Source organism: Thamnophis sirtalis, unplaced genomic scaffold (genome assembly GCF_051295495.1).
Source record: "Thamnophis sirtalis isolate CommonGarterSnake01/CBP01778 unplaced genomic scaffold, rThaSir2_p1.2 scaffold_10, whole genome shotgun sequence".
Classification (NCBI taxonomy): domain Eukaryota; kingdom Metazoa; phylum Chordata; class Lepidosauria; order Squamata; family Natricidae; genus Thamnophis; species Thamnophis sirtalis.
In genome coordinates this window covers 37,382,276-37,407,832 of record NW_028261390.1, presented here as the reverse complement: position 1 = coordinate 37,407,832, position 25,557 = coordinate 37,382,276, and the positions used below count along the sequence as shown (strand labels likewise).

Sequence of the window (25,557 nt, the reverse complement as noted above, 5' to 3'; positions counted from 1 at the left end):
TTTGGTATTTTACATGCTTTATTAAAATTGTATTCATATTTACAATATCTGAAGGAACCATCCTCCCACTTTTTGCACTCAAGCACATCCATGCATACCCTCATTTCACAATATGAGGTTAGGCTCCTCATCTTTAAGGAGCTCCCTGGAGATGGAAAAAGTACTAATTGAGCTTATTTAAAAAGCAAAGGGAGAAAGCATTTGGCCATTATACTCTTTAAAGTTTGCATGTGTATGTATATAGACACACACATACGTTATTTATATCTATATATATCTATATATAACACTGTGCATTTCTTTATATTCTATATACAAAATGACATCAACTGTTCCAGTAAACTGACTGTTCTAGCCAATCTTCAATGCTGCTTTTAGTGACACATATTATATTTTGGGTTTTCTTCTAAAACAATTCAAGTCTAAGTGAAATAAGGCACAAATATTTTGTTTTGATTCAGGGGAAAAAGAAACATAGAAGGCAGATTTCAGATGATAATGTCTGCAAATAAATTCTCTTCTATCCTTTAGGAGAATTTTATTTGAAACTATATAATCTTAAGTAGTTTTCAGTCTGAGCAGTCCCATTTATTATGTTTCAGCCACTACACTAACTATGGATTCCCTAAAAGAACTAGGTTTTCCATTTAGAGCTCAAAAAGTAGAAATTACACATGAAACACGTAAGCCTGTAAATAACAAACTGTTCAAAGGCTTCAACATGCTGCAAGAAATTGCTTTCTTTGCATTTTATATCCCTGGCCCCCATTAATGAAGCCTTTCCAGACACAGATAAATTGCAAAAAAAAAAAAAAAAAAGGAATAAAGAAAAAATGTTTGGCAGCACAAAGAATGCCTACTAATCAAATCAAATCTTCATCAGGAAAGGATCATATATAAAACAAATCATTTTCTGTAGTAGTGTACCCCAAGTCGTAGGGCATTCTTTGAAGGGGAATAAAAGATTACAGTTCCAAAGGCCCCTGACTTTGGTGATTTACAAAGTTCATTCTTGTTTAGTGTGATCCTTGGTATCTTCTTCATCTGTATATTCTGATGGTTCCTCTCCTGGCTTTAGGAGTCTACCTACATAGTCATATTTTTCTGGAAAAGATATAAAGAATATTATAATACATATATTTAAAAACCAGTTGATATCATACTAATTATTACATTTGTTGTTAGAAAGCCATCATAAATGTATAAATTTCATGTCTGTCTTATTATAGTCTATTTTCTTGAAGTAATCTTTTTGTATTGCAAAAGTAACTTTTAAAATGAAAAGGCAATATGTTCCAAAGACATTTAACCATCACAGCTTTTGTCACTGTAAAGAATATATTACATGTTCTCCTTTAGTAATTTTACACGAGAAGCAATACAGGGATTTAGATGAGCTAGCCGGCTCACATTAACTCAGAGGGTACAGAAGCTTCCAGTTTCTCTTTAAGAAATAAATTGAGATTGCACAGACCTCTGAGTTAATTGACTCAGATACAAGGATAAGAACATACTGCTATCTGAAAGCTTTTAAAGCACATATCTTTGTGATGTAAGGGAATGGAATGGAAAATATAGGACATGTCCCACTTCTCTAATTGCACCTCCAGAAGTTATGGAGACAGTATACAATCAAACACTTCTGTATTCCATTTCATCTCTTGAAGTTGGGTTTTGGGCGTTTTTTGTACCTGATAATAGAATTCTAGTAAAGTCATCTTCCTATTAATTCTTTATATATAAATACTAGCTGAATACCCATGCTCTGCTATGAAATTATGTGATCAGGCTTGATAAATCGACACTTACAGCTTGAAAATTAATTAGTAGTTACGATCGGCCTCTTCTCCTTTTCTCCCCTCAGGCTTGCCCCACAGAGGCCTCTCCAATCTTATCACTATCCCTTCCTCAAGCTGGCTTCATTGATCCTCTCCTATCCCCTTCTCTCCCTCAAGCTTTCTCCACAGAGGCCTTTCCTATCTTATCCCCTTCTCTCCCTCAGCCTAACTCCTTAGCATCAGAGGATTTTTCAGGTGGGGAGGGGGAGTAGAATGTCTAAATGCCCAGCCTGCAGGCCGGATGAATCATGCTCTGGCCACGCCCACATGGCAGTTGGAACAGGGTTCTTTTCAGGTTGGAAGGGGAAGTAGAATATCTAACTCTAGCATCAGAGTGTGTTAATAATAATATAAGAAATACTAATAATCTGATGATCATTTCGGAAAAGCCTTTCTTAGAGAGCACCTAGAAGCTAAGAGGAACATACATGCCAAATTTCACGTTTGTAGACTTTACAGTTCTGGAGATTTCGTGAGGATTTTTGCGTGGTATTTCGCGCATATACACACACACATTCTTGAACTATTCTATTGTAAAAGAGAAGTTACCACTTGTAGCAAGATGTGTATATGCTGTTTGAAAAATATTGAGCTGTATTTCTATGGCTTGTTTTCCATTTGATCGAAAGAAATCTTTCAATTAAAATAATTACCTTTAAACTGCATTTCCCATTCCCTAACACTTTCCATTTGCACAGCATTTAAGTCCGATAAATCATCATATTCATCTCTGAGTGCATCTTTATCTAGACAGAAAGTTGCTAGTCCCCTCGAGGCATCTCTGCCAGCAAATATTCCATAAGGACCTTCTGAAAACAGAAAAAATACATTTATAAAACTACATATATTTAATGGTATACTGTTCATTCTTGTCTACATAGTGACTTCTACATAGTGACTAAATCTTTCTTTAAAATAATTAAATTTGAACAATCAATTATATATAAAATATAAGGTACCTGAAAACTCATACTTTCAATTAGCTTATTTCTTTTAATTCCAGAAAATATTTTGAGATTGACAAATGCTAAACAAAAATCATTTATTGCAATCAATTGAGATGCTGCCTGAAATTTCTATTTCAGACTTCTAAATATAAAATTATTATATTTTACCTGGATCTAATACCACTTAAGGAGTATTACACCCAACAAACATAGTCCTTCCTCTGTCAAAATAAGATTATCCATGTGAACAAAGTAGAGTTATTACACTGATTATATAAAGCAACAGGTTTTGCACCAAAACTGTACTAAAAGATGTTGAAATATATATAAGGCATTGAACATTTTCATTTAGGTACAAAATTCAAGAGGGCTCATGTTCCTGAAAAATTGGGGGGTTTCATTGTCTTTAAAGAAACTAATCAATATTTATCAAATTATCTTTGGAAATAGCTCATCTGTAATTTGCAGGTTATATACTATGGAATCTGTAACTGCTTATTAAAAATAATATAAAGAATTTCACATTAGAAAGAAGCTTTATTTTTTATTGCACAAACTTCATCCTTCATTTCATGACCAAAGTTACAACAGCGCTGACAAGAGACTTATGATTGTTTTTCATTTACAACTGTTCCAGCACATCTCTGATCACATGATCAAAATTTTGAATACTTGGCAGCAGGCTCATTTATAACACTTGCAGTGATCATCTTTTGCGACTTCTGACAAGCAGTCAATGGAGAATCAGATTCACTTAATAACTGTTTTACTAACTTAATTGGAGTGATTCACTTAACAACTGTAGCAATAAAAGTCATAAAATGGGGTACAACTCACTTAAGGGATTGTCTCATTTAGCAATGGAAATTTTGGGCTCAAATATGGTTGTAAGTCAAGGACTACCTGTCTTATGTGCTTATATTAAATATAGAATTATTAATGTATCACTAGATTTTAGTATTTCAGTAATATGGAACGCAGTTGGATTCTAGGCTGACTAAATAATATATGCATATATATAAATGTATATTTATTTGCAGCTTCAAGACAGTAATCACTCTTTTGACTAGTCTCTGCAGTTTTCTTGGCAAGTTTTTGGAAATGGTTTGCCATTGCCTTCTTCCTAGGCTGGTAGAGGGTGGCAGGCAGAAGGTGACCCTATTGGCTTCACAAACTAAAATAGTCCCACAATTTCTAACTTAGTTGCTTAATCACCAAACCAAATTGGTTAATTTGTGTTAAAATGTGAAATGCAAAAATGTATAACTGTTTCCCAAGATTACTTCTTTCCAATATTGTACAAAGTTTGTTTTATAGTGGTGTTTCTTCAAATCTGATGGTATTGTGTGCTAAACAATGATAGAACAAATGATGTTAGGATCAGGGATGTGCAGTCAAGGGAGGCAGAGCCTCACCACTGTCATCATGAAAAGAAAAAAAATGTAAAAGGAAAAAGGCCGAGCAAGTTGCTGCCAGAGTCACAGTGGATGACTCTGCTTAGTGCTTAACTGTTTAAAAAAGCCTCTAAAAAACTATAGGAGGAGGCGGGAGAACGAGGTGCCTCATCTAGTCTGACTTTATGATCACTCGAGCAGAGCTAAGCAAGGGTTAAAAGCCGAAAAATTCCTGACGTAATGAGGCACGTTGTTCTCCTGCCTCCTGTAGAAGGCGTTTTTTTAGAGGCTTTTTTAAACAGTTAAGCAGAGTCATCCACATGGTGACTCTTGTCAGCAACTAGCTCAGCCTTCAGCTCTTGTCTTTTTCCTTTTACATTTTTTTTTCATGATAGCCGGCAAGAGCAGAGTTGAAATCCTCTCTGAAACAGCTGGAAAAGGTACGTGATTGCATGCAGAGCTACGTTGCCTTTTCTCTCTCTCTCTCTCTCTCTCTCTCTCTCTCTCTCTCTCTCTCTCTCTCACACACACACACACACACACACACACTCTCTCTCACACACACACACACACACACACAGCTGGATAAACGTATATAAGCCCAACTTCACTGATTACAAGTTTGAAAAGGCAACGTGGCTCCACCTGCAATCAAAGGCTCGGATCAGAAGGTAGCAGGGGAATGGGGAGGGGGGTATGGCAGAGGAGCTGCTTTCAAGCCATTGGAAAATATATCCAGTCCAACTTCTGTGTTTGTGTTTGTTTGAGATTGAGTGAGTGGGTGAGGGATCCAACTTCTCTGTGTGCGTATTGTCTGTCTGAGAGTGGGGGGAGGGAGGGAGAGAGGGAGGAAAGAGGGGGAGGGAGAAGAAAAAGAATGATGTAAAACTTTTTCGCAAAGGAGAAAAACAAATGCTGTCGCTTTAAATCGGAATTGAGCATGCCTGGCTGTGGAATTCTGGGAGTTGAAGTCCACAAGTCTAAAAATATTTGAAACCTCTGTGTCAAGTGCCTCACCAGCCATAAATCTCACCGCACGTCACTGGTTAGGATTTATCTAACAATAAGGGAGCTAACATTTAACTCTTCATCTTAAAAAAAAGCAAAACTTTGGACAAATATAAAATTAAGATACAAACCCCAGGTGTAAGATGCTCAACGTTGCACATACAGATCATAACACTTTTCAATGGATGCTCTCGGTAAGGCAAATAAGAAATCTCTTGCAATTCCCAATGATTTTATACAAGCATAAAGACTGAGATAATCTTATTATCGAGCAATTGCTTCGAGAATTATAAGTTCACTCACGTATAGAAAGTGGAACCATATCCAACCTGTAAATATATATTTGCAACACATAACCAAGTTTTGAAAAATGAATTTCTGAAACATTTGCCCAATATTAAAATGTTAGGACTTCAGAAAATTCCATCTTGAGGTATAACTGTGTTATTTTTCCTCTGGCATAGTTTTTGTATTATGACCAAGTACTATAGTGATATTGTGATACCAATGTTAGCTTTAGTTTTGCATATTTCATTCCCACATTTTATTAAACTTTTATCCCTGCAACACAAAGTATCATTTTTTTAAAAAAGTCAGCTGTATATTTCGTACCTGCTTTCTAATCATCTAGCAAAAGTTATTATTGCCTTGCTAAAAGCCATTATAATATTATTGTAGAGTATTTCATCTAAAGTTGATAATCTATTCTAAGGTTTTCAAACACCCACAGAAGCACACTTTTTTTAAATGATTAAAAAACCTGAGCAGGTAAAACAATAATTGATTAAAACTGAAGCACATTTTGAAAGTTGGTTAAATCTGTGGGTATAGGAATCTACCACAACCATCTGCCAGGCAGATCAAATTTATTTATTTTGCTTATTTTGTTTATGTATGTATGTATGTATGTATGTATGTATAATATATATATATACACATACACACACTCTCTCTGTTTCCCCGAAAGTAAGACATGCCCTGCTAACAAGCGTAATCAGGCTTTTCAGAGCATGCGCCATAAGCCGTCCCCTGAAAATAAGCCTGCCCCCAACTATTTAAGCGCATGTGCAACCTGTCCCCACCATTACCATTGTACCACCTACCAGTACAGCTTGCAGGGCAAAAAGAGGGCTCACTGCAAAAACAGCGGCAGGCGAAGCAAAATGCTTTCACCCCCCCCCCAACCCTTCCCTCTCGTACAAAAAGAGCCTGCTGCAAAAACAGCGGCAGGCCAGTAAGGCGATCCCGCCTGTTCCTTCTTGCGCAAAAAAACACCACCCACCCCAATGGTAAAGGTAGCCTGCCTGGTTCCCTTCCCTGCCATCCCTTTAGCGAGGGATGGCAGGTGGGGGGGAGAAGCGAGGCGTGCCTCTTACCTTTCCAGGTCCATTGCATTCCTCACCCTTTCCCCCATCAAATCCCCTTGTAAAAAAAAAACCGCATGAGTTCAACTCGCGAGGTTTTTTTTACAAGGGGATTCAATGGGTGAAAGGGCGAGGAACGCAACGGACCTGGAAAGGTAAGAGGCGCGCCTCGCAGCCAAATTCCGCCCACCTCACCCCAATGGTAAAGGCAGCCTGCCTGGTTCCCTTCCCTGCCGTCCCTTTAGCGAGGGGTGGCAGGTGGGGGGAGAAGTGAGACGCGCATCCTAGCACTACCAGAGACTGACAGCTCTGTTCCTTTCCTCACCCTTTCACCCATTGAATCCCCTTGTAAAAAAAACCTCGCGAGTTGAACTCATGAGGTTTTTTTTTACAAGGGGATTCATTGGGCGAAAGGGCGAGGAACGCAACAGACCTGGAAAGATAAGAGGTGTGCCTCGCTTCTCCCCTCCACCTGCCACCCTTCGCCAAAGTGATGGCAGGGAAGGGAACCAGGCAGGCTGCCTTTACCATTGGGGTGAGTTGGGCCACAAGGCGCGCCTCTTACTTTTCCAGCTCCGTTGCGTTCCTCGCCCTTTCGCCCATTGAACCCCCCTTGTAAAAAAAAAAAAAAACCTCGCGAGTTGAACTCATGTTTTTTTTACAAGGGGATTCAATGGGCAAAAGGGCATGGAATGCAACGGACCTGGAAAGGTAAGGGGTGCGCCTTGCTTCTTCCCCCCCCTCCTGCCACCCCTCGCTAAAGGGACAGCGGGGAAGGGAACCAAGCATGCTGCCTTTACCATTGGGGCGAGGTGGGCAGTGTTGAGCCACGAGGCGCGCCTCTTACCTTTCCAGCTCTGTTGCGTTCCTCGCCATTGTGTTCAGGGAAGCCCCTGGTAAAAAAAACCGTCCTCGTAATTTCAAGAAGTTTGATTGAACTCGTGAGAAGGGTGGTGTTTTTTTTTACCAGCCACTTTCCGGAGCACAATGGTGAGGAATGCGACAGAACTGGAAAGGTAAAAGGAGCGCCTCGCTTCTCACCTGCCCTAAAAAATAATAAGTCCTCCCCTATAATAAACCCAAGGCCATATTTCGTGGGGCAAAAGAAAATAAGACCATGTCTTATTTTTGGGAAAACACGGTATATATACTCATGAAGGTAAGTAATATGTACCACCTTCCATACTGCAAAGTTTAAAAGACCTGCTATAATCTGAAAGAACAAATGCATTTATTCAAATTATTTATTGTTTATCATATTGACATTTTTCTGAAACTCTTAATTTTTTTACAGCTTGGGGCAAATTCCTTATAGAACTCATCACAATAGGATGGTTACACATCAATACACAAAGGAAAATAACCGATGCCCAAAGTTTTATACTACTATAGAAAAGATAGGTAATATAACAATACCCTATTTCTTTAATTGTAGATAAATAGTAATATTAAGGTGCCCCAAACAAATTTAATATTGCTGAGCTAAGAGGTTTACTTTTTTCCCTATAAAACCTATTGCCATAACTATAAAGCCCCTCATTAAGAAAATAATCGCAGGTGAAGGAGAATTCCCCAAACTGCCAGATTACCCACACTTTCTTTGCTTTTGAAATATATACACACAAAAACCCACTATCCATTAGCATCAGAAGGGAATGGAGCATGCTGAAATTCATACAAATCTGTCACTGACTTTAAAAAAAAAAAAAGAATCACAGATTAGGGAAAAAAACATCTTAGAAGTTCAATATTTATAAAATAAATCTTTCCCCAGGGTGAAATCTACATTTTGCGCTCCTCTCAACATTTGGGACCTCACCTTAAACAAACTCACAAAAGTTAAAGGGAACATGAGAAAGTTCCTAAATGATTAGTTTATTGTAAAAAAATGAATTTGAAGGTACATTAAATGGTAATCAGAAAAAAATATAAATTTCTTAAAATAGCTCTTTTAGCTTCGTCGATGTAAGGGATTCTCTTTCCTATGGTTATCAATGGAACTGGGAAAAAAACTACCTTTGGTTGAACCATGTGTCTCTGCAATGAATTTAATAGTCTCCAATTATGTTATTTTCAATGATAGATGATTTATTATTCTGATGTAAAGCTGCAGAAGATAAAAAATCTGATTATAATAACTCATAAGGATTTATAGTTTAACATGTTTTGGAATGTATTGACAAAACGTAAGAATATAAACTATTTTTCAATAAAAGTATCAGAATATATTGGCTCAATAAATTTAGCCGGTTTATAAAAGCTAAAATCCCATAGGTTTTGGTATCCAATTGAATTCTGAAGATCTGCACAAACGTAACTCCTGTCCTTCAAATTGTTATGGCAAAGTTCACAAGATTTTGAAGGGAATACTATCTATGTTGTATTCTAGAACAGTGGTCCCCAACCTTTTTATCGCCGCGGACCAGTCAGCCTGTGATAATTTTACCATGGCCCGCTGAGCGCGCGCAGGGGTGGGGGGGCGTTGTTCGCGACGACACATTGATTGTTTATATATCAGATTGTTTTGATTAAACAACTTTTATTTTATTGTATTTAAACATGCCTTACAAAATAAAATACAATTACATAAATATAAAGTGCTTTAACATTTTAACAGTTAAACTTTAACTAAGCGCTCTAGTTACTAGAATCTAGTGAATCAATGAGAACCCTGAGCTTGTTTTTCTGCAACGAGACGGTTCCATCTGGGGGTAATAGGAGACAATGACACCCGAAGTGTCTTGCTTATGTCCAGTTTATTTCGTTGTTTTGTTTTGGTTGCTGTCATTGCAGAAAACCCCGCTTCACACAGATAGGATGTTGGAAAAGGCAAAAGGGACTTAAGAGCTGTAGTGGCAATCTCAGGATATTCCGCCATGACTTTAATCCAGAACACCGGCAGAGTTGTTGTCTCAAATGCAGTTTTAAGGCCGCCGTCATTTGCAATCTCCAGCAGTTGATCTTCTTCTTGTACAGACATGCTACATTCGTCTGGTTTGTTGACAAATGGGTCGCGGATCCATTCCTTACCAGTTCGTGGGTCTTTTGTGGTTGGGAAGTAGCGCTCAAACTCTTCTAAAAGCAAAGACAGGTGATCGTGCACCAACTGGGAGAATGAACGCTCAGGCTCAGTCTCTCCTAAAATCCCCGCTAATGTCTGAAACATGTCCAAAATGCCTCTGTTCACACGCCGTCCCCACAACTCCAGTTTGGCTTTAAATGCAGCTACTTTGTCAGCCAACTTGAAAACAGTTGTCATTTTCCCCTGAAGGGACAGATTGAGTTCATTGAGCAGGCTAAATATGTCACACAGGTAAGCCAGTTTTGCAAGCCATACCTTGTCACTGAAATGTGCTGCCAGTGGTGACTTCTTTTCTGAGAGAAATCTTTGCAATGGCTCTCGTAATTCAAACACCCTGGATAGTGATTTGCCTCTGGATAACCATCTTATTTCTGTGTATAAGAGAAGGCATCTGTGCTCTGTGTCCATCTCCTCACAAAGCTGCTCAAATAGACGCGAGTTAAGGGCGTTTGCTTTGATGTGGTTAATAACTTTAACCGTATCATTAAATACACTGTTAAATTCTGGTGACATTTTTCGGCTTGCCAGCATTTCCCTGTGAATGATACAATGTGTAGATTCGCACTCAGGTGCAACCTCCTTAATCCGAGCAGTTAAACCAGACAGCCGTCCGGTCATGGCAGCAGCTCCGTCTGTGCATATGCCGACACAAAAGGACCATTTTAGTTGTCCTGATATATAACCATCCAGTGACTTGAACAGTTCTGCTCCTGTGGTGTTGGTTGGCAAAGATAGTGCACATAATAAATCCTCATGCACATCCTCCCGATAAAGATATCGCACATAAACAAGTAGTATTGCCTTATTGTCGATATCTGTAGATTCATCAACCTGTAGTGCGTACCACGGTGATGTATTAATCCTCTCCAACAATTGTGTCTCAATGTCTTCAGCTATTTCATCAATGCGCCTAGTCACGGTGCTAGCCGACAAAGGCACATTTGCTACCTTTTTTACAGCAGCCTCTCCTAAAAGTTCACGACAAATGTCTTTAGTGGAGGGCAAGATCAATTCTTCACCGATAGTGAATGGCTTTTTAGCCTTAGCAATACGGTTAGCCACCAAATATGATGCTCTCAGAGCATTCTCCTTTATTGCTGTGGTAGCCCTCAGAAATATCTTCTGTCCTTCGTGTTCCCTTTTTTTTCTTTCAAAATACTGCAGGGGTTTGTCTTTTAATCCAGAGTGCTTGGCATTCAAGTGGCGAAGCAGTTTTGAGGGTTTCATTGCCTCATTAGAGAGCCGCTCACCACAAACTATGCAGAGCGGGGTTGGCACGTGGGAATCACCTATCCCGATAAATCCATATTTCAAGTAGGACTCATTGTATTGTCTGTTAAAAGTTTTATGTTTCTTTGATGCTGAAGGCTCTTCTTCTGTCTCTTCACTGGGCCTTTTCTTTTTCCCAAGGAAACTTTCTAACGACATCTGTTTCGCTAATTTGTGGGTTAAATTTGAGCAAAAACAATATACACCTACACCAACCACTGTAAAAATGAGAAAGTACCAGTGAAAAGCGAGAAAAAGATGCAAAACATCAGCTTGCCCTCCCCCCCAAAAAATGTACCGACCCATTTTTGTAGTTTTGTTATAGCTGGAGTTACCCTAGTTGGGGAACACTTGTCTAGGTAAGTATTTTATTAATGTAAAAAAACTCCCAGCCCGGAGTACCCCTTTAAGTAATCCATATTTCAGTAAACTGATCTACCGTCAGGTTGTTGCTTGTAAACTGGACTAACTATTTCTAGTTAATTTCTATTTGAATGGAAGATTATATGCTTATAGTTTCTATTCTTTTGTTAACACACAACCACATTTTTATTCTTCTACAGACACCATTTTTAATTACCAGGATAGTACACCAATGACAGCACCATGATCAGAAAATGTTAGATGTTGCATTATTTTCAATATGTATTTGTAAATATATGCCAAATAGATTGCAATGGCTTTCTGGACTTCCTTTAAATTTGCAGGTAAATGCTGCAATAGATATATAGCTCCCATCAGATTGATGATCACCCAAAAATGTTATTCATTGAATTCACTGTGAATCCTTTCTTAGTAAGTGCATTCAAGCCAGCCTACTACTAGCTGGTAGCCTCTCTGTCCATTCACCAAATTATCTGGGACAGGGGTGTCAGAGTGACATCGAAAATGTCAAGGTAATAGCCATGACTATGAAATTAAAAGCCTATTTATTCTTTTATTTGCATCACATAAAAACCAAGATGGTTCCCATCTTGAATTTTTCTAAATACATCCTACATACAACCATGATGCAGGAGTTTTCATTCAGCAAGAAAAAGGAACCGGTGACTTGAGCCAAGTCAACATCTGGAAATCTTATCCCAGTCATATCCAACCTAGCTTATTTTTTGAGATCACCTCAAGGCGAGCTGGAGCGGGACGCGCTGCGCCACGAGTTGGAGAGCTTGGAGAGGCTGAGCGCGCAACTTGGAGAGCTGCGTCTCTGCCGCCTGGAGCCCGAGCTGGCCCGGCGGCAGCAGCAGCTGGAGGGGCTGTGGGCCGACTGCGCCACTCTGGAGGCGCTGCTGGAGCAGCTCCTGGCCGAGCACGAAGGGCTGCAGGAAGCGCGCAAGCAGCAGCCGGCCGCGCTGCTGTCTGCCCTGCGCGTCCTCCGGGCCGGGCGCTCCGAGAAGCGGCAGCTGGCCTCCGACTACGCGCTAGTGCTGAGCTGGAGCTGCGCGCAGAGCCTGGAGCAATACGAGGCCGAGTTGCGGGTGCTGCAGGAGCTGGAAGGGGGCCGCCTGGGCCAACAGGACCTGCGCAAGCTGCGCGCGCAGAACCAGGAGAGCCGCCGGCGCCTCGAGGAGCTTTGCGCGCTGGGCGAGCAGCTGGAAGAGGAGCGGCTGGCGCAGCAGGAGAGCCACGGCGCCCAGCTGCAGTGATCATGGCCCCCGGCCGCTGCGCGGCCCGGTGCCAGGTACTCCGCGGACAGGCACCGGTCCGCGGACCGGGGGTTGGGGACCACTGTTCTAGAACATTAAGTAAAAACAAGCTTAGATTTAAGAAAGACAGGCATCATGGTAATAATAAACTCTTCAAAAAACTAACTTTGAAAAATTCATTCCACTTACAAAAGAAACAAGCAACCTATAACAAAGATAGTCAATTTTCTTTGGCTGATTTTGAATTTTCATTTTAAAATATTGGCTTCTGAGAGACTTTATAGAGCAGTGATGGCTAATCTTTTTCCCATCGCGTGCCAAAAGCAGGGAGAGCCCAGGGGGGTCGTGCGCGGGTGTGCCCACACCCATAATTCTATGTGTACGACCCTCACGTACATGCACATGTGACCTCTGCCCTCCCCCTGCTTTTGGTGCATGATGGACCCGTTTTTCTCCCTCCCCAGGCTCCAGAGGCTTTCTAGGAGGCTGGTGAGGGTGAAAACGCCCTCCCCCACCAGCCCTCCAGAGGCTTCGAAAAACGGTCCTACAGGCAACCCAGAAGTTGCCCGTAGGACCATTTTTCGCCCTCCAGAGGCTACAGGGAAGCCACCTGAGGGTGAAAAACAGCCCCATGGGCAACCTGGAAGTTGCCCCGTCAGCGCCAGCTCACATGCACGCACTGGCCAGCTGACTTCAGCCTTTGTTTTTGGCCATTTTTTGCCCTCCAGAGGCTTCCCTGAAGCCTAGGTTGTTTTTGGGCCGAAAAAATGGGCGAAAACAAAGGCTGTTTTGTTTTCCATAGGTTCACCATCATGGTTATAGAGTATTGCCAGCAAACCAATATAATAATGGAATTTTCAGAATTGCCCTCTTATGATACTTCAAGGAATAAGATCAGTGCATTAACACTCACAGAGGCTTGATATAGTTATTCTGACCCTTACTGCAGTTAAAAAAAATGAAAAAATCAGTATAATCCAAAAAATTTCTGAAGACCATAACATGAATGTTGTTATATGTGCACCTCATATGTCTTGTACTTCTATTCTGAAGTGTGCTCTTTTTTTCACAACCTCTTCTTTTTGAACCATTAATTCATTCTTTTGGCAACTGAGAGATTTTAACCTTCAAAAGGTTGAAGAGAGCATTTTCAACCTTTTCTCAGAAATTTTATTCTTTAGACTTGTCTCCCATATCAGACTGAACCTTATTTAGTATTATTATACATCATAATCCCTACTTTCTAATTTTTCTACTGTTCACAGAGAATTTGGAAAAAAATATGCATGCTTGCCACTAATACATGATTGATTTTTAAGAAAATTAGAATTAGTATGTAATTTTTTGGCAAATTCTAATGTGACAGCAGAAAAAAAAAACCCTCCTTAAAAAAAATCTGCACCTATTATATAAAGTAGCAAAAAGAATGTGTCTATTAAATGCTGAGGAATATATGGCCAGACCAGTACTTAAAAGACAAATATTAAGCTAATCTATACGACTCACAAATAGTTTTATCATATCTGCTAGATTCCCGTACTAGTTTTAGAATTTTAATTTAACAAAATTAAATGGAACCTGATATGCTGTAAAACACTAGTCTCAAGTATCTCACTTAATAGGCATTATTTTTTAAAAAAATTTAAAAAGTAAAAAAATAGGTGTTGCTATCTGGTGCTTTGGGAGATGGGAGAGACACATTCTCAGAAAAGAAGACAAAACTGAAAGTAAAATTTTGAAATCCTGAAAAGTAAAAACAGTTGTTCACCATCATGCCTTCTTGGAAAGAGAGATTTTTGTGATTGTCAACTAAATTCATGTCATGTACTATCAAAGTTACAAATGTGCCTATTTATCCCAGTATTGCATGCTCTACAGTATACTAGATTGGGGTGGGTACTTCCAGTGATTCATCAAAACATTTGTTGATTGACATATGTAAGAAATAATTAAGCTAAAAGATGAACAAACAAAATATGTATGCATCTCAAATATAACTCAGCTATAATCCCAATCAACCTATAGAAAAACTGATAGGTAAACAAAAAACGCTCTCTTGATGAATCTCTGGTATGTACATACAGTTTACAAATATAACACTAGATATGCTTACTTCCACTTTTCTGCACTTATTTCTGAGTCAGGACTTTATTTTTCTTCTCATCATATACCTAATTACCCCTATTATAAATTTCTATTACTGAAGAAAATATATGAATAAAACTAACATGAAATCTTAAGCACCAAATTAGTCCTCCTTTTCCTCTTCATTCACCTATATTTATATCTCAGCAGATTGTTTACAAGCCAATTCCACTTCAAAAGCAAATTCTGATGTATCAAAAGATTTAAGAAACCCATCTAGGCAACATGATATCTACTCAGAAATTTTAACTTTTCCCATTTAATAAATTCTATTGTCCTATCTATACTACTAACTTTCTCCTGTCTCCTTCAATTAGCCCAAATAGTGCACTTGTAGCAAAACGTTTTTTGGATCAAGGTGCTTCAAATCCAGTAACTTATAAGAATGTATATAAAAACCAAGACCCATTACACCATATAACTGGTATTTCAAGAATCTACATCTCAGTTGTTTTCATAAAGTTGTGGTCACAATTGTGATTTCTGATGCACCCTGCTAGCTTCCTACAAGCAAAATCAATGGGGAAGCCAGCAGAAAATCAGAAGTCACTCCTACTCCCACTGCTTTTTTGCCAGCCCTTAATCATTTGATTTTTTTGTTTAGGAAGTATCTCTGAAAGAAAGATCCAATGGGATCATGGGTTGTCTAGTTTTGCTAGATCAGGAAGAGTTCCAGTCCAGCCACACCTAAGCATTTTTCAGTCCCTAGGAATTTAGTAGGAGCCCAGGTATGAATGTGAATACAGTGGTACCTCGGTACTTGTCGTTAATTGATTCCGGGAGGTGCAACAAGTACCAAACAAACTATGTAACTTACCACGTGACCTTTTGTTCTATTGGGAAGGTCTTCCTGTCTGCCTCTTTTCCTTTTGCAGCAACCTTCACAGCATGGCCAACTTCTTGTCTGTTCTCTGCAGCTGTTCCCCTTTCCTATCACAGCAGGTTGAGTACCAAACAAACGAGTACTGGGACATTTTTGCATCAAAATGCAACAAATTTTGAAACAGTCAAGTACCAACGTACCACTGTATAGCTGAAATCAATAGAACTGGAAACTGTATCCATTTAGACATTCCATATCCCAGTGTTTTTCAACCACTGTGCCGTGGCACACTAGTGTGCCGTGACATAGTGTAAGGTGTGCCGTGGGAAAATTACTTTATATATAGTCAATATAGGCACAGAGTTAATTTTTTTTAACATTTTCTAATGGTGGTGTGCCTCGTGATTTTTTTCATGAAAAAAGTGTGCCTTTGCACAAAAAAGGTTGAAAAACACTGCCATATCCAATATGGGATGAATGACATCGGGCTTGCCAATGTTCTTTTGCTCTTGGATTTAATTAGTTTAGAATTTACATTTCTAGCATCTATTTCAATCTCGGATCAAAAAGCATACTGTTAAACGCATGCCATGGCCAAAGAAGGATCACAAAATGTACTCATTACATTTTGACATGGTAGAGTTTTGTTTGAAGCCCACCAAATACATTACAGATACATGTCGTTTCCTATCAATGATAGATGACAACCTTGAATAGGTACATGTAATGTAACAACCAAAATTGGGAACAGCAATGGAGTCATTAAATGAACTGTGCTTAGGATTTTATTTCAGCTTTCCTTTGCTTTACAGTGTCAGAAGGGCATGATCCCAAACAGCAGGATTAGCTCAACCAACAGGGAAGTCTTCTGGAACTTTGTCACAAGGAAGCCAGGTAAAAGGGCAAATCTTATAGCCCTTTTCCCTACTCCCTAGCCCTTTAAAATCCTCACCCCAGCAGTGAAATTATTACCAAGAGAATGTTTGTATTTACATTCATTGGAGAGGAAGGAATTTCAAAAGAGTAACCAAACACACAATGGGAACAGACATTGAAACAAATGCACTAACAACGGCAGTTTGCCTAGCATTAACTTAGGAGGCAAAAGGAAGCTTTCAATCTGAAACTGATTATGGTCTAGTCAGTTAAATGCTGCAACTGTAAGTCCAAGATTCTAATCTACTAATTAAGATCACAGAGCTTAATTTATTAATTTGTGTTGGCATTTTAGTGATACATTGACCAAAAAAGTAGCTGAAGAAGAGATACCTTGTTTAAGTAGTCTCTGCTCTGTGAGCGAAAGATAATGCATACTACCTAATGGTAATAGTGAACATATTACAGAGAGGGACACTGTAAAGATCATAAATGCAGGCATTTGTTGCAAAGTTACTTTTTCACCAATGTCACAATTGCAAATGGTTGTTGTCTGAGGCAGTCACTAAATAAAGACACTATTTATGGTACATTCTAACGTGCCTTCTATAGTACATTCTGAATCACAACAGACATGTTATTCTTGAGGAGGGCAGAATTCATAAGTCTTTTCATAAGCCATTGATAATTACTACATATTGTTTCTGGCCAAATCTGTTTTCTGCAGCTATTCAACTGTTCACTAAAACCATGCCTACTTGGCTCTTTCAGGTGATTGGAAAAGTGAACCTGGATTTGGGAGGAGATAAATAACTCTTTGAATCAAGAAAGGTGTAACAGCCAATCTTGAAAGAGGCAGTGGTATAATTCCTCTTGAAAGTACATTTTAAAAACTTAATCCATCTACTAAATACTGGCACCTAATGGAACCCAGATGTTCCTTCTATTTTACAGCATCCACGCCCAAATTTAGCAGGCTTTAAGAAAGTCCTAAGTCCTGTTTTTTTTCCCTCAGGTGTTAGGCCAGGGACTTATTTACCTTTGTTGGAATTATAGGAGGCATTTGGCTCTCAACACAATATAGTTTACATTTTGTTTTAACTTTATTATTTTCCTATACTGAAGTTTTCAAACCTATAGCCATCTATAGTTGTTTAACAAATTAACATATAAATTTAATAAACCACACTGGACAACTTTATGTAATTTCTTCCTTTCGGAGAAGATTTTAAAGGTGGTAGTGAGAATTCATTTTCAGAAGATCCTACAGGAAATATAATATATGACGCTTTCTATTCAAAGTTCAACCCAAACATGGGACAGGAACATTGGCTGCCTTGGTTGATAACCTCTACTAGGACTTGGATGGGGAGAGTGCACACCTGAACCTATTGGACCTCTCTGCAGCATGGTATCCTGCTGGACATTCTATGAGAAATGGATCCTTCCAAATGTCTGGAAGAAAAGTGGGTCAAGTCTTTGGCTCCTTCACTGAGGGATGACATAGAACTTCGTGTTCTCTCCCATGCTTTTCACTAATTACACAAAACTGCAGGGAGCGTGACATACCATCAATTTGATGATATGATGATTACTACACATTGCAACTCCAACTGAGCCAGATACGTTGGAGAAGTTCTAACTAGGTGTTTGGAAGTGTAAGAATTTAGATGGCCAAAAGATCAAAAGATGTATTCATGGAGCATAATTATCGCTATGTAATTAATCTATTTTGATCTCAATCATTATTTTGCCTCTAAGGATTGATGTATTATTCCCTCTAAAAGAGCAGGAATGCATATTGGGAGTCATCCTGGAATTGTGGGTACTGCTTAAAGAATAATTGGAAGCTGTGGCCAGGAAGGCTTTTTCCCAATTGGGCTGATGTGCCAGATGTGTGGAGCTTTTTCTAATAAGGATGCCTTGAAACAGTGATTCATATCCTCATCACTTCCAGGCTAGTATATTGCCTTTTTCATGGCACTGCTCTTGAAGATGATTCAGTAGCAGCAATTAGTTCAGAACATAACATTCAGTAGTAGGACAACTATGCTGAGGTTACTACACTGAATGCCAGTACGCTTTCAATTCTAATTCAAAGTGCTTATATAGATCTTGTCATCTATGTATTTGCAGGACTATCTCTCCCAGCCAGAATCTTTGCCACTGTTTATATCCCTGAAGAATTAGAAATAATTTTATTTCAAAAGGGCTTTTAAGAAAGACAATATGTTTGGGGCACATTATTTTGAATAATCTCTAAATACATGGTGAAGAACATTCATGGAAGACGTAAAGGCTGTAAACATCACATGGGAAGACCCTGAAGTACTTTCCAAGACCAAAAATGCAGGAAATTTCTTGGTGCCCAATATGCTACCTAGCAGGGGTGGGTCTAATGATATAATAAACATGTAATGTTTATACTTTTGAATAACTGTCTTAACATAAGGATTGGTATAGAAATTTTACAGTTAAGTTATTTAGATTAAGTTATTTAGAGTTGTAAATGTAATGTTATATACTCAATATTTACAATACTGATAAACAAACCAATCTCTACTGTATAATGTGTGAATATTCACCTTGATACATTAATTTGCTACAATTATGTTGTCCTAAATTAACCCAAATATCTAGATTAGCAAGATCTAATGGTCCAAGTATGTTAGCTACTTGAATCCTGTAGTACAAGTTACACATAAGCTACATGAAATATATTTAAAAGAACGCTGATAGGTTAAACTGATGTCTCAACTACTTTGCTGGCTTTCAAACTTTATTTACAATAAAAGCAAATAGCTATTAGAGGTCACCAATTTTTAGGAATTTAGGAATTTCAATGGTGTCCCTATGCATGTCATATAAAGTGATAGCTTTTAAAATAACATAATTAAGTTTTTTATGATCCTAAGTATTTAAAAATAAGTAGGTTCAACTAATTCTACTGCTATTTTACTTACAACTACACTTACATAAATTAGAAATAGCTTGACTTATGCCATGTTTTTTTACTATACACTACATGCTTCTTTACAGATGTCTGCTATTGTTATTACAATTCTGTACTATTCATTCACAATAGATTTTAACTATCAAGTTCATTGAAATCTACACAAGAGACTAATTTTCATATTTCTAATGAATTGTAATGCAAAATATCACTACAATTCCACACTATCTTAAAAATACATTGTTCATTTTTAATTGGAAGCTGGGGATTTTTTAAAGGTAACTATGGGTAGCTATTACTATAAAAAACTATGATAAGATCAAAACTGCCTACTCATATTTAACACAATGTAATAAGCTGGACTATGGCCCATATTCAATTCCAACTGTTGAAATATCTTCAATTAAGATGACAAGGCAGCCTTAATGAAATGACAACACTACCCAGAACTTTGACCAGATTTAGACTTCTGTTTGAAAGAACATGTTTCCATCTACTCAGGCCAAAGGCTAAAGGAATGTCGGCACCTCTTTTATCCAATAAAATAAAGTTGCTTCTTTTATCTAATAAGTATCTGATAGTATTGGGCTCACACAAGACATCATTAGCCTGAAATTAGTAATGAATTAAGTGAACCCAAACAATGTAGTAAATCCTGGTTAGGTTAACCACAGATTGGCTTAATGTGGGAACTAGTTGAAAAGACTGTCCAACCTTCTCTCCCCCAAAGGCCTTTCTACCCACAGCAATACTGAAGACCCCTCATGCCCCCAAACTGCGTTGAGTCAAGAAAAAAAGCAACAACCCTCTTTTCTTCCCTCACCGGGCCCGTAGAACTTGCTGCCTTTGGTTACATCGAAGACTTTGCCGTTGACGGCCAGAAGGATGCGCGGCAACCGCGCGCCGTCGTACTCGCGCAGCTGCTCCAGAGTGAAGTCCCGCCGCTTCATGCGGGGCAAGGAGTGGGCCTGACTTTGTTGCGCCGCGCCCCCAGCTCCGATCCTTTTGCCCCAGCGCTTGTAGACCTGATAGGCCAAAAGCGTCACGACCACCAGCGTCAAGATAAATAGCATGTCGAACCAGCTTCCCCACAACCAGCTTCCAGACGAGGCAGCCGCCGTCTCCGGCGGAGCGCCGTCGCTGCCCCCGCCGTCGCCTTGTTCCGTCCTTAGCTTCCCAAGCACATCGTCCGCCATCACTGCCCAGCCAGCGCCTGCCTGAAAGGAACCGCTCCGCCCCAGTCGGGGAGGAGGGAGAAAGGCGGAGGCGGGGCACCCGCTGTGTTTTTTCATTCCTTGCTCCTATTGGTTGCGGTGAAGGACACGTCACCCACACTAGCTCGCGCCCAGCAGAAACGAATAAAAAACAGGTGCACGCGGCTACCCAACGGTTGAATTCCACCTTATGAAAGCTTCGTTGGAAGAGGGCGGGAGAAATCATGAAGCAAAAAAACCGCGCCTGCGTCCGTCATTCCCCTTCCCCGCCCCCCCCTTTATATTGACAAAAACCTTCGCTCCTCGGTGTCTGTCGGTTTGGAGTTTGGCGGGTGGTTGGAGCTGCTGAAATGTAGGCGTGCTTGATGGACTCTGACGTTGCTGTGAGCTGAACTCGTATCCCTCGAATGCTTTTCGTTTATCATCATTACTATAAATACACTCTAAGGTCTCGCCCTGCAGCATAAAGCAGACGGTAAATACTATAGTTATTTGGAGGAGGATTTTCGGGACGGAGTTTCAATGTCCTTTTTCCAGTGGAGAAGATGTACAATTTCCTAAGTCTCAGCCTTTATCCAACCGGATGCCCTCCGGTTGTTTTGGACCTCAACACCTATAATTTTCGATGGAATTGGCTAGGGTTGTGACCAATGTTCCCTCTAATTTTTTTTCAGTGTGAGCAGAAAAGTATAGTGTTTGAGTGGCATATTTTCATGCCTGAGCACCTGAATTTTTTTCACAGATGTCACCTAAGACAAGGAAATCAGTATTATTTGAAACTCAAAGTTATGTTTATTCAAGGTACCCGCTTAATTAAAAGTTATATAATATCAGTATCATTTAACAATGGCCCTGCTTAGCAACAAAAATGTTGGCTCAGAAACTCTGGCATTGAAGCATGCAAGTCTTAAAGCTGTCAAGTTACAAGACCCTTGCACCCCTAACCCTTTAGGAAAAAAAACCCCAGGGGTCTTCAAACCTGACAGCTTTAAGATTTGTGGACTTCAACTCCCAGAATTCCTCCTCCAGTCATGTTGACTCAGGAACTCTGGCATTGAAGCATGCAAGCCTTAAAGCTGTCAAGTTACAAGACCTTTGCACACCCTTTAGGAAAAAAAAAACCAGGGGTCTTCAAACCTGACAGCTTTAAGCCTTGTGGACTTTAACTCCCAGAATTCCTCCTCCAGTCATGTTGCAGCAACGTCATCTGCGTGGATCTGCTCCATCTTCGTTTTTTTTCACAGGGGGCAGGGCTGCCACTGAAGATGCCAGCGAGCCCCCGCCGCCACTAGAATAGCTGCTGCCGCCTCCTCCTCCTCCTCCAACAGCACCAACATATTTGCTGCCCAGCGCTGCAGCCGAGGTGAAGCCTCCAAAGCTCCTGCAGGCGCCCCCGCCCATGGCAGCGGCGGCGGTGCCTCCCCCTCCACTCGGAGCACCTCAGCTGGGCTCTGGGTTACCCCTGCTGCCGCCTCCACCTCCACCGTTCTTTTGAGAAGCCATGAGGCCTTTTTTCCTGCTTCCGCCCCCTCCGCTGCCTTCCTACTAGCTCCCGCGGCCAAATGGCTCCTCAAAAGCACGGTGGAGGAGGAAGTGGGAGGGATAACGCGGGGGCCAGCTCAGGTGCTCTGTGTGGAGCCTCCACACACAACCGGTGTGCTCCACAAACGTTCCTGATCACTAGCTCAAAAGGGCCCTCGCTGATTCTCCAGGCAGCCCTCGCCCCTCCGTCCAGCCGAAGGTCGCTCCTGGCCAGGCAGGCTCCCCGCAGCTGCTCAGAGGCTTGCTCTCCTCCTCGTAGCACTGTGAAATCCTTGGGTGGCTCCCAGCTCCTCTGCAATACAGCCAGTCCTTGACTTAGCCTCCACGGCGGAGGGGGCGGGAGCAGGAAAAAAGGCCTCATGGCTTCTCAAAAGAAGTGGAGGTGGCAGCAGGGGTAACCCAGAGCCCAGCTGAGGTGCTCCGATCGGAGGGGGAGGCACCACCACCGCTGCCATGGGCGGGGGCACCTGCGGGAGCTTTGGAGGCTTCACCTCGGCTGCAGCGTTGGCGGCAAATCCGGCAGTGCTGTTGGAGGAGGAGGAGGCAGCAGCAGATATTCCCCTCAGCTTCCGGAGCCTGTGACAGAAATCACTGCACGCAGTTAGAAACGGCTGTGCGGTGTTTTCTTGCCACATGCGCGGCCACGCAGCCGCGCACCTTAGAGGGAACAGTGGTTGTGACTAGTGATCTCATTTATTAATAAATGAATTACTATTGCTGTATGAGAACATAAATATCGATTAAGCAGGTCTTGTCTGAATCAGCCACAGAACACACAAAGTTTAATAATGCTTAATATTATCTTGAACTCACTCAGCAACAATTTCCAGAGACTTTATTAACAATTGTAAAAGATGCACCTGCTTTTGCATAAGTATAAGTATAATCTTTATTGTCGTACTTAAATACAACGAAATTGGTTTTAACCTCACTGGTGCAAAATTATAGCAGAAACGAAAAAAGAAAAAAACTAGCATGTGCATGGAGTGATTGTGGTTGTATTTAAAAGTCTCATAGCCTCTTTGTTCGGCTGGCTATACTTTGATGCCTTCTGCCTGGTGGTAGAAGTGCAAAGAGACACTGACCAGGGTTTGAATCATCTCTGAGTATCTTCCCTACTCTGCTAAAGCAGCGAGATCTGGCGATGTCATCCAGTGGTGTCAGAGGGCAACCAATGGTTTCTTGTGCCGAATTGACCACTCTCTGTAAGGCCTTCCTGTCTGCAGCAGTTAAACCAGCATACCATACTGTAATGCAATATGTAAGAACACTTTCTATGGTGGACCGATAGAAAATGGTCATCAGCCATTGTTCCACCTGATTTTTTCACAGGACTCTAAGGAAATGAAGTCTCTTTTGGACCTTTCCAATCACCAGAGACGTGTTATTTTTCCAGATGAGATCTTGACTAATAGCGCTCCCAAGAATTTAAAAGAGGAAACCCTCTCCACACAGCCCCCCTAGATATATAGTGGGGCAGGTTCCTCTCTGTGCTTCCAGAAATCTAGCACCTCTCTAAAATAAGGTGACCAGACGTCCCGGTTTTGGCGGGACAGTCACGATTTTGCACAATTTGTCCCGCGTCCCGGGGTGTTCTTAAAAAGTCCCGGTTTTTGTGACCAGACCCGGAAGTAAGCCTGTCCCGCCCCCAGCCCTGTATACCCGTCCTGGCCGGCCAGTATTTTTTCCCTTCTGTCTCCCCGTTGCTCAGAAAAGCAACTTCGGGAAGGTCCTTTGCTAGCAGGCAGGTTCTAGGACGCCTGCCGCCACCAAAGGACCTTCCCGGAGTTGCTTTTCTGAGTAACGAGGAGACAGAATCTCCTTTCATTCTCCCTCTGCCTCATTCGCTCGTTCGGGCAGCAGAAAACGAAAGAAAATTGCATAGCCGAGGACAAAGGAGCCTGCAGCCTCCTTCATTCAAACGTTCAGGCAGCGGGGATGGGGGGGGCTTTCTCACATGCCTTCTTTCTCTGAAGCCGCGCCGGATTCAGCAAAACGGGCAGCGCGTGCCCTTGGGATTGTGCAACAGCCGAAGAACAGGAGGCGAGAATTCGGGTGCTGCACAAGGCCACGGGAACGCCCTACCCTCTTCTCTCTGATAGCCGCCTGGTTAAAAAGGAGGAGGCGACTCCGCTGGTCTGGAGCCCATCCGGGAAGACGAGGAATGCAAGGGGGATCCCTCCCCCCGCAGATGGGCTCCGGACCAGCGGAGCCTCCTCATTGTAAACCAGGCGGCTATCAGAGAGAAGAGGGCAGTGCGTGCCCATGGGCTTATGCAACAGCCGAACATCGCCTGGTTAAAAAGGAGGAAGACGAGGCTCCGCTAGTCCAGAGCCCATCTGCGGGGGCAGCGATCCCCCTCGCGTTCCTCGTCTTCCTCGATGGGCTCCTCCTCCTTTTTAACCAGGCAGCTATCAGAGAGAGGAGGGCAGCACAAAGGAGGAGCAGAACGGCCTTAATCATGTCGAGCTGCCCAGTCAAAAAACCCTTTCCTTCTGTAGAAAAAAAAAGGGGGGGGAATTCCAGAGACCGACTGAAAGAGGGAATCCTCAGCCAGGGCACCCTTTGCTCCGCCACAGCAACCTTTTAAAGCAGGATCAGATTAGTTTGAAAGCCTTGCCTTCTACTTCAGCGGGGAAATTCCCTGCTGGCCAGGCTCCATCCCGCAGAAAAAATCCCCTTCGCCAAAGCTTGAGAGGCAAGCGCTGCCTCCGCCTGCCAGAATCTCTGGAGAGAACTTTGCAACTAGCTGAGGAGCGACGAGCAGCGGACTTGAGCATTTGCACGCATTCAGCCAACGTCTTGCTGAGCCCCGCTACTTTGGATGGCCCGATGGATTTTACGATGGATGTGCACCCCCGGGAGGTGCTGAAGAAAGACAGGCAGCTCAGCCTAATCCAGGACGACAGGCGCGACAGCAGCTTACAGACAGAGACACACACACAGAGTGAGAAACACACACACAACACACACAGGGAGGGAGGAGAGACAGAGAGAGAGAGAGACAGACACACAGAGAGAACGACAGAGAGAGAGAGAGAGAGATGGAGGGAGATAGAGGCAAAGAGCCACACAGAGAGTGAGAGACAAACAGATACAGAGAGAGAGAGAGAGGCTGAAGGAGTGTTTATGCACAGAAGAGGGATTTAAGAAACTTCGGAGTGAATCCAGGAAGAGGGAAGAGATGGCTTTTCGCTCCGATTTCTGAGCCCCCAGCTGTTAGTGACGGAGGAGGAGGAGGAGGATGAAGGAAGGGGTTGCATTTTGTCAGGCTGACAGCTCATTCTGTGGCGTTTTTTAAAAGTCCCGGGTTTTTTTTAAGCACAAAAGGAAAAATCTGCAAAAAGTCACGGGGAGCCCCTGGGATTGTTTCTCGCAAAGCATCATGGTCGCAGAGAATACAAATGAAGGTGCTTATCTCCCCGCCCGGCTCCGTGTCCTTCTATTCAAATCGAAGTC

The 25,557-nt window shown here is 41.5% G+C and overlaps 1 protein-coding gene across 1 annotated transcript; it reads right to left on the bottom strand.

Annotated features, from left to right (window-relative positions):
- Positions 1 to 20,576, bottom strand: PGRMC2 (progesterone receptor membrane component 2). The gene is made up of 3 exons (XM_087724387.1): positions 20,166 to 20,576; positions 2,492 to 2,647; positions 1 to 1,104 (listed from the first exon to the last, which is right to left on the bottom strand). The coding sequence occupies exons 1-3, from the start codon at positions 20,536 to 20,538 to the stop codon at positions 1,007 to 1,009; spliced, it is 627 nt and encodes a 208-aa protein (XP_087580513.1). The 5' UTR covers positions 20,539 to 20,576; the 3' UTR covers positions 1 to 1,006.
- Positions 20,577 to 25,557: the final 4,981 nt, after the last annotated feature.

Bases quoted from the DNA above. Each gene is read 5' to 3' on its own strand.
- PGRMC2 (XM_087724387.1), bottom strand. From the start codon at position 20,538: ATGGCGGACGATGTGCTTGGGAAGCTAAGGACGGAACAAGGCGACGGC. The intron at 2,648-20,165 runs GTGAGGGAAGAA...TTCTGTTTTCAG, and splicing joins CAGCAAGTTCTACGGGCCCG to AAGGTCCTTATGGAATATTT. The intron at 1,105-2,491 runs GTAATTATTTTA...TATCTTTTCCAG, and splicing joins ATGGGAAATGCAGTTTAAAG to AAAAATATGACTATGTAGGT.